General features: G+C 50.1%; 1 protein-coding gene across 2 annotated transcripts in view; it reads left to right on the plus strand.

Annotated features, from left to right (window-relative positions):
* The window catches only part of Rrbp1 (ribosome binding protein 1), a 66,025-nt gene that overhangs the window by 46,320 nt on the left and 7,634 nt on the right, over positions 1-12,071 (plus strand). For both annotated transcript variants that reach the window (XM_027421632.2, XM_027421635.2), the window contains exons 6-12: positions 332-450; positions 1,703-1,856; positions 4,436-4,574; positions 6,084-6,253; positions 6,378-6,412; positions 9,606-9,696; positions 10,487-10,579. In XM_027421632.2, coding sequence (XP_027277433.1) covers positions 332-450; positions 1,703-1,856; positions 4,436-4,574; positions 6,084-6,253; positions 6,378-6,412; positions 9,606-9,696; positions 10,487-10,579 — 801 coding nt within the window. The remainder of the gene's footprint in view (positions 1-331; positions 451-1,702; positions 1,857-4,435; positions 4,575-6,083; positions 6,254-6,377; positions 6,413-9,605; positions 9,697-10,486; positions 10,580-12,071) is intronic.

The raw sequence follows: 12,071 nt of genomic DNA on the forward strand, positions 1-12,071 counted from the left end.
GTAAGAAATGAGCCCTCCTTGAGGTAGTTGTGCTTTGTGGCCATGTGCTTTTTTCTCTCAGAATAGTACACCTGTGTGACCTCAGGTACATGTGCATTGGGAGGTAGAGAGCAGTATGGGTAATGAGGAAGGAGAGCCACTTGTCCCTGAGACCCTGACACTGGAGACAGTGCTTAGGCCCCTTGCTTTATGCGCACTCCTGACTTGCCTTGGTGCATATGTAGCCTCCACACCATCCACTTTGAGCTGTGTGACCTTGCTAATGGTGGTCTGGCATCAGTCCTCTGTATGTGGCTGGCCAGCCCTGATGTTCTTGTTGGTAACTTTTCAGATCCGGACTCTTCAGGAGCAGCTGGAGAATGGCCCCAACACCCAGCTGGCCCGCCTGCAGCAGGAGAACTCCATCTTGAGGGATGCATTGAACCAGGCCACCAGTCAGGTGGAGAGCAAGTAAGCTGAGTGTCCATGCAGAGACCGTGGTACCATGTTCCCTAGGGCTTAGAGCCTGGGTGGACTTAGTGGGTCTTTGTGGGCTTATGGGGCTGGTGTGGCAGCTATTCACAGGGCTTCCTGTGATTTTCTACTCTCCCCACATCGAGCATCTATGTGATTTCTGAGCAGTTGACTCTTGGCAGCTGGTCCAGAGCTCCTCATGTCATTGATGGCCTCAGAAAGAGCCAGTGTGTGCCAACCTGCTGCCCATCCTTGCTAGTATACAGGGTATGGGGAGGGGCCTGTCATAGATTGCCAAAGCCAGGTTTGTTCTGGATGAGAGTATAGCTGTTACAAGGACCTGCTGTGATCTGTACTCCACTGGGAGGACATGGGGACCGAGGAACTCCATTACTCTGTCATGTGGAATCTGCTGTCACTTTCTGGAGAAAGTTCTGAAGTTTGGGGAATTGTCACCAAGAGGCAGCTGCTGCCTCCCCTCAGTCTGGAAACCGTGCCTGGGTGTTCCATAAGGTAGAGGGTACACAGCAGCAAAGTGGTTTTTACCAGCCCTGTCTCCATCTACAGGTCCTAAGCAGTCCTTCCCAGGGCACTTGGGTCTGTGCACTATATGGTGCTTGAGCTCTGTGGTGTAGTTTCTGATAGAGTTAGGAACCCTGAGACAGAGAACAGGGACCCAATCTGTCACAGGAGCACAGCTGCTCATAGCAAGGTTTTATACTTCTGTCTGTCCCCTTGTCTTGTCTTAGGCTTTTTCTGTGCTAGTGACAGAGGTAGACATTTGGTGAGTCTCAAACTTCCTTTCAATAAGTTTCCTGAAATTCCAAAATGTTCTCATGGCCTGAGACCCTCACTGAAGGCACTTTCTTCTAAGTTTCTTGATCTCTAGCTTTGAGTGACCTCCCTAGTCATGAGCTGGAACAATGAGCCAGGACAAGTGCCATCAGTGCCTTCAAGAAGCACTCCCTTAGCCTGGTCATCACAGGAATTTGTGAGCTGCTGTCCAGCCCCTGCAGGGGGTGAGGGGGAGGTGCCTTGCACCTATCTTGCCTTTGTTCTGAGTTTTTAATAGTGTCTAATAGGGAGAGGCCTTCGGCACCAAAAGCCATGTGGTTGACGTGCGAAAGACTCTTAGATAATGGGCCTAAGACTTGGGCACTAAAAAAGAAAAGGGCAGATATGCCTGATGGAGGAATCAGTTGCCAGTCTCTATCACCCTCCTTAATTGGGGCTGGGGACTGTCTTGCAGGCAGAACACAGAACTGGCAAAGCTCCGACAGGAGCTTAGCAAGGTCAACAAGGAACTAGTAGAGAAGTCGGAGGCCTCCCGGCAGGAGGAGCAACAACGGAAAGCTCTGGAAGCCAAGGCAGCCACCTTTGAGAAGCAGGTCCTACAGCTGCAGGTGAGTAGCATGGTAGCCACCTCAGTGTCCATTTGCTGCCCACCAAACCTGATTGTACAGCAGGAATGGTGGCTGGTCATACTGAGATATCCCTTTCCATCAACACTAACAGCTAAAGATGTAGTCAGTGTTGGGGCTTGAACCCTTTGTCTTGTTAAGAGCAATAGTAAATGCTGTGTGCTAAATATCAGTATAAGTGTTTAGTATCAGTAAGTATTAGCTCAGCTGTTATTGTACCCTACCCTATAAGGTAGCAACTGCTGGCATCTGCCACTTACTCACAAGGACGCTAGTGGCCCAGAGAAGTGAAACAGGTCCCCAAAGTTTGCATGACAGAGTCAGAACCTGGGTCTCAGAATCCAGCTACTGCAGCTCTGGAGTGGCCAGTGAGCTAACTGGCTGTTTCCCAAGGGGAGTCCAAGAGCTTGTGTGAGGTTGATTGGCCTAGGCTGAGGCAGTCAGAACTGAGCCTTGCTTCCTGTCTGTTCCTGGACTTGATAGCAGCACCTGTTTTGCAGTGTGACGTTGAGAATGAGCCAAGGAAGATAGTAGCTTAACTTGTGGAGAGAAAGGGCTCTTTCCATTCTGTCCTTCCTTCACCTGCAGCCCCTTGACTGTGAGTCAGCTCACTTCAGGATCAGGGCAGGCGAGGCCTACTGGGTTGGTTCTCAGAGCATAGGCATAGCTGGCCCTAACCTGACTAGAACCATCTCCCAGGCGTGGCAGAAAGGAAGTGTAAAATGTTTTTTGAGGTACTGATGACCCCTGCCCTTGCCCCTTTTCCCTGGATGGACTGAAGTTTAGAGTCTCAGCCGTGTTTATGGAAGTCCCAAGTCAGTTGGCCTAGCATAAAACTAGCCTTTGGAATCCTTTGATGAGACTGGCTGTGTTGACCACCTTGTTCCAGGCTAAAAGACTTGCTGTTTCCTAAGATGTATGTATGTACTTTCTGTAAAAGTTTTGAACTTTTTGATTTCTGTAGATCAATGAATTTCCTGTGATTGCTTGTTGATGAAATCAGTATCTAGTTAATGTTGGCCATGAGTAGAAAAACGTGCAGTCTCCCTGGAGTCTGGGTTAGCTCTTCTCCTTAATGAATAGAGACACAGATGGGCCGGTGGCATTCTTGCACAGGTGACATTTCTGTCCTGTCCCTGTCAGTACCAACAGAGTGGTGAGGATATTCGAGTCCAAGTAGGGAAGCAGGTTCCTGCTGTGATGGGTGGGCAGAGAAGAAGCAGGCCTGCCCACTATGGGGCACTGGACCACTTTTTTGTGTCTTTAACTTGGAGCTGAGCCAACCTTTTGCCACATTTGAATATAGAGAAAGCATTATCTACCCTAAAGCCACCCCATCTTTTCCCTGTATAGTGCATGCTTTTCTATAGCCGAGGGGACATATCCTTTAGTAAGGGCTGCCCTATCACTGGATTTAGCTTGGTCTCTGTGGCTCTCATTAAAGTGATTGGCCTAGCACCACCCTAGAAGAGAAGGAAAATGGTGTTTTCATTCTGTTAGCCCCTTAAATTGTTTGAGGCATGACCTGAAATATCACTTTCACTGACTAGAGTTATTTGTTAACTGTCCCCTCTCACTCACCCATTCCCCAGACAGACTGGGATTTTGTAGAGATATGGTCCTTCGTAGAATTCGGCCTGTTAAGTACTCCATCCCCAGGAGCCCAGTGTATGGGAAATGATTGACAAATGGTCTGAAAAGGATTGATGGAGCTCACCAGAGATGAGAAAGGCCTTTCTGCCACTGAGTGGGCAACAGAGAGCATCAGGCACCTCAAAACTGTGTTGCTCTGAACAAGGATGAGGTGGGCCTGTCTGTATTGACATGGAAGTCTTCCAGGTGCAGACTAAAAATAAGAGAAATGGCCATTTTACAGATCAAATATGGTTGAACACTCATGGTTTTGTATGGCTGAACTTATAGGTGAAGAGGCTAGAAGTGTTTTGCTTGTGTGCGGCTGCTTCAAAGGAGAGAATTGACACCAATGGGCAAACTGTTGTAATTTAAGAAAAGCAGCTTGAGAGAGAAAGGCACCATGCAACAGAGTTCAAGCAGAGGGTTTTTATTTTATTATTAAGGGGAAAGGATTGTAAAAAGGGGAGAGGGAAGACTGGCTTCCAGAGGCAGGAGCAGCAGGAGAGAGGAGAGAGAGAGAGAGAGAGAGAGAGAGAGAGAGAGAGAGAGAGAGAGAGAGAGAGAGAGAGAGAGAGAGAGAGAAAGAGAGAGAAACTCTAGCAGTTGTCCTCTGATTGAAGGGGTGCTAGCTGGGGGAATATTTATCCAGAAATAGTTTCTTCCTTTGTTGAAATTACCTTGTAAGAGTTAGTTCTCACCTATCGAGTGGGTCCCAAGGATTAAATTCAGATTCCCATGCTTGGAGGCAAGCACTTTCACCTGCCAAACCATGTTACTGGCCCTGAACTTTGTTCTTTGCCCACTATCCAGAGACCGCAGTGAATAGGATAGCCATGTAAAAAGCCCCTCTCTTCAGCCCCTGAGCTTACAGGAGCTAGGCCTCTTCCTTAGCTCCTCACAACCCTCGAACCTTTGTTCCTCCTCAGGCATCCCATAAAGAGAGTGAAGAGGCTCTGCAGAAGCGCCTTGAGGAGGTCACCCGGGAGCTATGTCGGGCCCAGAGCAGCCATGCCAGCCTCCGGGCAGATGCCGAGAAGGCCCAGGAGCAGCAGCAGCGAATGGCAGGTGAGTGCATTCTCCGTGGCTCTTTCCAATGAGTCTACCCAGTGCCCTTGTCTCACTGAGGGAACCAGAGCATAGTGTTCCAGGACTGTCTGTCGAGTACAGAGTAGGACCTGGAACGGTTAAAGATGAGGTGAGGACAGTGGGACGAGGGCAGGGCCTGGATGAGTCTTAGATAGTGCTGGTGATGAGAATGTAGCCATCAGTCACTTACCCACCATTCCTCCTGAACTCCTGACATGGGCACCAGGCTAGCAGCAGTGCTAGCCACAAGGACTAGTCACAGCAGTGCCTTCTGGACAGATAGTACGTGGAGGGGCAGAAGGTAAATACTTGACTTACTGAGATAGATGATTTTTGTTACAACTCTGCTGTTGGGGGCAAAGCAGCCATTGATATCCTGTAATCTGCAGTCCTGGCATTGAAACAAAACTTTATTTACTGGGGGTGAGCAGCCTCAGGCCAGCTTGCTGGCCTCTGCTCTAGAAGGCCAGATATGCCTTTAGCCAGTGTATGCTTTCCAGGGTAGGTGGGATCTTAAAGCTAAGTCAGAGTGCTGGAAGGGGAGGCCAGCTGGCACAAAGCCTCAAGGAAGGAGTGAGCTTGACCTGTGCATGACCTGTGCATGCTAGAGTGAAAAAGCTGCCTGGGTGAACAGGACCTTTGTTTCCCTCTGAGTGGTAAAGTGACAGGAGGATTTGGGGCAGAGAAATGACTCAGCTTCCCTGGCATTTCTCAGAATCATGGTGCAGGGTCAAAATGGGCAGTGGGAGCAAGAGTGACTCCAAGGAAGAAGGGGGTGAGATGAGGCAACTGCCATTGTCCAGACTCTGGTGGCCACAAGGGGCTGAAGAGGAGGCAGACTGTCAGTTGGTGGGTACAGAGCCCCATGCTTCAGTGATGGGGGGAGAGGTGAGCTAAGGCAATACAGCACCCAAGATCCCACACCTGGGAAGCTGGGATTCAGGGTCTCTGTTGCCTTGTTCAAGCTCCATTTGGAAGCAACAGGAAGCAACACCTTGGACTAAGCCTGAGGATCAGCTTCAGGGAGAGGGAATGTCAAGAGGCCCTGGGCCTACTTAGCTGTGGGACTTCGGAAATGACCCTAGGAGGAGGATGTCTCCTGCAGAGAAAGGCCAGGCAGGTCCTTGGGAAGGAAGGCCCAGTCACTAGATGTCTCACTTATGCACTTAGTCTAGCTCATACGAGACAGTGTTTTGTAGAGAATGAATCTTGTGCCATTTCCCCTGAATGTACTTTGCCTGCTGTTAGTTTTCCATCAGTGGTTCATTTCACCTTGTGGTGCTCAAAGGTGTCGCTGCCACAGCATGCCTTTCTTTACCAGTCCACAAGAAACTTCGTGCGGATGTGTACTTGAAGGTCTCTGGGCTCAGAGCACAGCCCAAAAGGGAGCCCCTGGTATTCTGTGTGTGTTGGAGGAGGAGGCAGTAGCTGAGGTGCCCAGGCAAGCATTTCCAGACCCTGACCTCTCTCCTTGCCCTTCTACAACAGAACTGCACAGCAAATTACAGTCTTCTGAGGTAGAGGTAAAAAGCAAGTGTGAGGAGCTGAGTAATCTTCACGGGCAGCTCAAGGAGGCCAGGGCGGAGAACGAACAGCTCACAGAGAGGATCCATTCCATCGAGACCCTTCTGGAAGCAGGCCAGGCCCAAAATACCCAGGTCAGTCACTTCTCAGGCTAATCCGAGGAGAGGGTGGACTCCACTGAGCAAAGGGCCTCCCACCTTGCCCAGTTCCTGTACATTGAGCCTCATGGAACCAAGGAGCTTTCTGTGTTTCTTTCAGGCCAGTCAAGCTGAGGCCGACCAGCAGCAGATTCGGTAAGCTTCAAGGAGGGCTCTGCGGAGCTGCAGGGCTGTAGCTGAAGCTATCACCCAGGTTGGCCATGGGCCCCTGGAACCTGGAGCTTTCACTGGAATGCTTGGGTCTCCTGTGGGGGAGGGGGGCCCTTCTAGAGTCCCCTTTCTTAAACTGGCCCTTCAGTGACATAGAGGACAGGAGACAGACTTAGGTAGGAAACAAAGCCACCTTGAAAGAGTTTTCCATCATTACAGCAGAATACATGAAGCTGGGTACTCTTAAAAAGAAAAGATACTTATTTAGCTTGCAGATTTGGTATCTGGCTTCCTGTGAGTGGCCCCCTTGGCAGGACTCCATATAAGGAGGAAATTGCTTGTGGTGAGACAGGAAGAGAAATTATTCCTTTTTAGGGCAACATTCCCATGACCTAACTACCTCCCCCTAGGCCCTGCCCCTTAAAGATTCCACTCCTTCTTAACACTTGAGGCTTCTATAGCACAAATCCCTGATGAACACAACAGCAGAACTCAGAGCAAGCTGTACTGTCACTCTCCAGGAGCAAACTGAGCTGTGCAAGGGAAAGGCTTCCCGCAGCTCCAGTGGTTCAGAGGTGCTCTCATTTTCTGCAAGGTGAGGGGTTTTTAGGGGTTAAGGCCCAGAAGTCAAATGAGGTGGACGCCCCCCCCTCCCTTTCTGTTGGAGTAGTCCAGAGCACATAACAGAGCTCATTTCCTTTGTGAGGTGACTTCCCTGCCAGCCAGACTATTTCCCCCCAGTGTCAGGAGCCATACAGACCCACACTAGGCCATTCTCAGGGCTGTGTGTTGTTGTTGCTAAGGCCAAAGTATCTAGATGGGCCAGCTTGAATCTGGCTCACGTCCTTGTGACCAGTACCTCTGGGGTAGAGATGCCCACAGGCTTGGGATGTGAGTCCTGGCTGCCATGGTCTAGGACCGCAGAGCAGCCATGTGAAGGAGAGGCTTGAAGGATGGTCTTCATCTCCTTCATACTGGAAGTGTCTTAGAATTATCAGCCAACAAGATTCCTCATTCTTGCTGGCAACTGGAAGTGTCTTAGAATTATCAGCCAACAAGATTCCTCATTCTTGCTGTCTCTGCCAAAGAGTTGTTTCCCCATGTGCTTTGCAGCAAATGAAGCTCATGCAACTCCCTAGCCACAGCCGGTCTGTTGCCTGGTGTCCACCGGGCTCTGTAACTGGGAAGGGGGGCAGTGCTAAGAAGGAAAGTGGGAACCTACTTGAAGACCCAGAAACCAACTCCACTTTCTTGCTCAGAATGCACAGGTGAACCTCGTTTGTCCTGATGATCTGTATGAGGTGGAGAGGTTGTGTTCATTCAGGGCTGTCTCCTGTGCTTTAAGATCAGATCTTTGAAGTCTGGCATGATAAGACATACCTGTAATTTTGACATTTGGAAGATTGAGGCAGGAGGATTACAAGTTGAAGGACAGACTAGCCTACAAACCTCCTCAGATTTTTGTATCACACAGTAAATTACTAAGATAATTAAGTCACACTCCAAAGACCTGTTAATGTCTTGCCTGGTGTTGGTCTGTCCAGCAGGAACTAGTTGATTTCCTTCTGAATCAGTGTATCTGTAGTTGACTGGGCAGGGCCTCCTTTTCTGAGCTGGAGTACCAACCCAAGTTGTTCTGAACTTTACAGCCACTGCCAAGGAAGTTATGGTCAGTGTGTCCTTGCCACTGATCTGCACTCCCCGCTTCTTCAGGGTCTTGCCTTAGGCATGCGTGGGTGTTGTGCTGGAAGAGACTCTTGTATAATGCTGGCACTAGAGTGAGTAGCTGAAAGATCCCAGTGGAGCCTTGAGTGGAGGCAAGGTTCCGTGGGCCTGAAACCCATAGCCACGAGGCCCACTAGAGTCTTCAAGTCCAGGCCTGTTGTATTCATATTGAAAACAGGAAGCTGTGCCAGGCTGAGTCCATTATTCGTCAGGGAGGTCAAGATGGTCATGTGTTCAGCCCATGCTGACCTTATAGTTGATGTTAGTGTGGATCAAAATGGTGGTTTTCAAAAAGCTTTGGTGATGCCTCCCAGAAGAAACATGGGTGTGTGTTCCCCTCTAGCCGACATTGGCAGTCAGATCCCTGCATCTCTAGACTGGTGGCAGCTCCCCTCTGCCAGGCTTCTCCTGGCATCTCAAGACTTGCTCAAGCTGCTGGTTCAAAATATCATTGATGTCTTGGGATTTTATTGCTCTGAAGAGACACCATAACCATGGTGGCAAGTCTTATAAAGGAAAGCATTTAATCAGGGCTGGCTTACAGTTCAAAGGTTTAGTCCATTATCATCATGGTGGGAAGCATGGCAGCACACTAGCAGACACAGTGCTGGAGAAGGAGCTGAGAGTTCTACATATGGATCTGCAGGCAGCAGGAAGTAGCAGTGACAAACTGGCTAAGCTTGAGATTCTGAGACTTCAGAGCCCACCCTCTCTTCCAACAGAGCCACACCTACTTCAACAAAGCCACACCTCCTAATAGTGCTACTCCCTATGGGCCTATGGGTACCATTTTTATTTAAACCACCACAGTTGACTACTTCTGAACTTGGGGTTTCACATATCTTGGTCGTGCCATCCGTTCTACATTCTAGTGCAGAAGTTATCACATTAAGGTGTCCATTTGAGGCTCATCCCTAAGAGCCTTGAGGATAGTTTTTATTTCTGCATGGTTAAGGTCGATGAAGCTTACTGGAGAGCACTGGAAAGTTGGGGACTTAAACCATTCTGTAGTGTGATAGGTTGTCTTCTGCTAATTCCTCAAACCTCAGTCCCAAGGAGAAGGAGCTTGTAAATCTCAGGAGAGTTAGAAGTCAGTGGGCCCTTGAGAGCTGCTAAGAACAGTGGTGCCAGAGTTCCAGTGGGAAAGGCAATAGCACAGCCCTTAGTCCTTTGCACAGTTCCGAGGGCCAGGTATGCACCACAGACCTGGGCTAGAAAGAAAGAAGGTCTTAAAAACCTTACTTCTGACTCTCACCCAGGGCTGTGCCCTGACTTTTGGCACTTAAGGTGAGTGGAAAAAGAGGCTAGGCACACAGGCTTTTCTGAAAGGGGGCGGGGAGTGAGACACATGATGGATGGGACTTCAAGCTGGGCCAGGTGCCTAGGCAGAGAAGAAATGAGTTCTTAGAGCCAAGACTAAAACCTCATCATAGCCCCCCCTCCTCCCTCCAAGTCTCAAGGAGCTGGAATCACAGGTGTTGAGTCTGGAGAAGGAGACCAGTGAGCTCAAGGAGGCTATGGAGCAGCAAAAGGGGAAGAACAATGTGAGTAGAGGGGGCCTGCACTGGGGTGGGATGAAGGGAGGCGGGCAGAGTCCTCCAGAAGTCACTGGAGACACTCTATGTAGACCACCTAGGCCCTATGGGACCTGGCTTTGTCCCCAGCTCCTTTCCCATTGTTTGTGCTGAGAGTCTGTGGTGTGTGCTGAGCCTCTCCTGCTTCTCCACTCCACATAGTCCACAGCTGTCCCACAGCAGACTGCCCAGGCATGAAGCCACCTCTGTGCTGGGGTTGCAGTGTGCTAGTTGACCTGGCTCAGGGCTTGTGGTCCCTTTGAACAATTGAGGGTAGGGAGGGTGATGCTAGAAGACATGAAGAAGCCATGCTGAGCAGGTGACATGCCTCCCCACTGAGGCTGTGCTTGTACTGCCTTGTCACAGTGCCCCCATAGAGAATAAAGCCTCCCAGGGAAGTCTCCAGGCCAGAACTGTGCCAGGGGCCATGCTTTCTGTTTTGGGGGCAGGAAAGTCTTCCCTCTGAAGAGATAAGCTAGCTCCCCACTTCCTCTTTCCTGAAAATGGCAGGCCGGTTTACCTTGTGCTTTGACCATTCCTACTTCTGGCCTGCTTTGTATTGAGCACCTGCTCTGAGAGGCCATGTATACATAGACCAAAGAAAGGAGAGTTAGTCCCTAGCAGGTTCTGTGAGATGCCCTGGTCTGGGCCAAGGGAGGTTCTATGGGCCCTGCTTTTGCTGAGACCAGCTTGAGGTGGCCAGTGGGGACCATGCTATAATTGACCCACACGAGCTGCTGACTTTCTCTGGTTCCCTCAGGACCTCCGAGAAAAGAACTGGAAGGCCATGGAGGCACTGGCCTTAGCTGAGCGGACCTGTGAGGAGAAGCTACACTCTCTAACCCAAGCCAAGGTAGGGGCAGCTGCCCATCTTGAGTGCTTTGGTCAAGCTAAGGCTGGAGCAGCAGTACCTGTCTACTTTGGCAAATACCATGAGACACAAGCCATGGATGGGCTAGCCGTGGCCTCAGTGTCTCCTGCATCCAACTCAGGGTCCCCAAGTCTCATGTCCTCCTCTTTCCTATCTCCTTCCTTCCTTCCTTTCATTTTTCCTTACGATGGAGAGAAGAAATTTGTGCCCTTGATGCCTTTCCCATGTCAAGAGGAGTGCAGACTCTGAGCAAGCCCAGGGTTATGCAGCTTATGGATTTTGTGCAGTTTTCATTCTGTGTTAAGTTGAATATTCTTGAGTGTTTCTCAGGCCCTCTGAAATTATATTGCATTTCAGGGAAATAGTAATGAGCATTTGGGCAGGAAAGTCCTCCAGGGCCCTTGGTTGGCCAGGAGCCAGAACGAGTTGTCATCCCTGCAGTGGTGACACCTAAAGCTCCTTGTACACCTGTGCTCATCACACGTTTCAGTCCCGTGTGAAAGGATGTCTCCTGCCAGCATCACTTACACAGGAGTGTCCGTCTCCATAGGACAAGCTTTGCAGTGACTCTCATGGTTCTCCTGGGAAGCCTGAGGGCTTTCCAAAGACTGACGAGGGAGGCTAGCCTTGGCCACACTACATTCTTAGAGCTGAAATCAGACTTCTAGAATCTTAGACTTTTAGTCCTAGAAATGACCTGTGACCATCTGGACCCATGTTGTGGCAAATGTGGAAGTTCTGGCCTAAGCTGTTACCTAACTGATAGAAGAAGTTCCCTCACATGTCATGCTATTTGCCTGCATGCATCGGCTGTATAGAGTCAAAGTACTGCTCACTAGGTTGGGGTCCTTGCCATCCCAAACCTCAAGCCATGTCCAATGGGGTGGAACTACCAGTGAGTTCTGTATGTCTCAGATTTAGACAGAACTTTACTTTTAGGACAAAGTTCCCTGGAGCCACACTTGTGGGCTTTGTCTCCTGGCTCCTTTATCCATCTCTCCCCCACCCACCCCCAGCTTTGAATAGGGGCTCTGGCTCCCTCTGGAGGGCTAGTGAGGAGTGTCAGGCTTGGCACAACTTGGTCACTAAGTCAAGCTTAGGTCACCTTCACTGTGTTCTTAAAGTTGGTTTAGCTTTGCCTCGTGGGAATTTGGTCCCCTTCTCCAGGGTAGCTGGAGGTGAGCCTCTTCAACCTCTGTCCCTGTCTCCCACTGGACCTAAGCCTGGTGGCTGCTGGGGATGTCCTACTTCCGCCTTCACTGTTTCACCTGCACCTTCTAGCCTCTTCCTGCCCCCACCTTGCCCTAGCTGTACACTTTAGCTTGGTCCTTATACATGTGTATATATCCTTGCACACACAAGCTGGAAAGGGAAAGTTTATGGGAGCCTAGTTGCTCTGACCTGTCCCTCCCTTGAAGTGCCGAGGATGTGCCCTTCTGGAGGCATAGGCTGAGTGCTACCCTTCTCTCTCCCA

This window comes from Cricetulus griseus, chromosome 6 (genome assembly GCF_003668045.3).
Source record: "Cricetulus griseus strain 17A/GY chromosome 6, alternate assembly CriGri-PICRH-1.0, whole genome shotgun sequence".
NCBI lineage: Eukaryota > Metazoa > Chordata > Mammalia > Rodentia > Cricetidae > Cricetulus > Cricetulus griseus.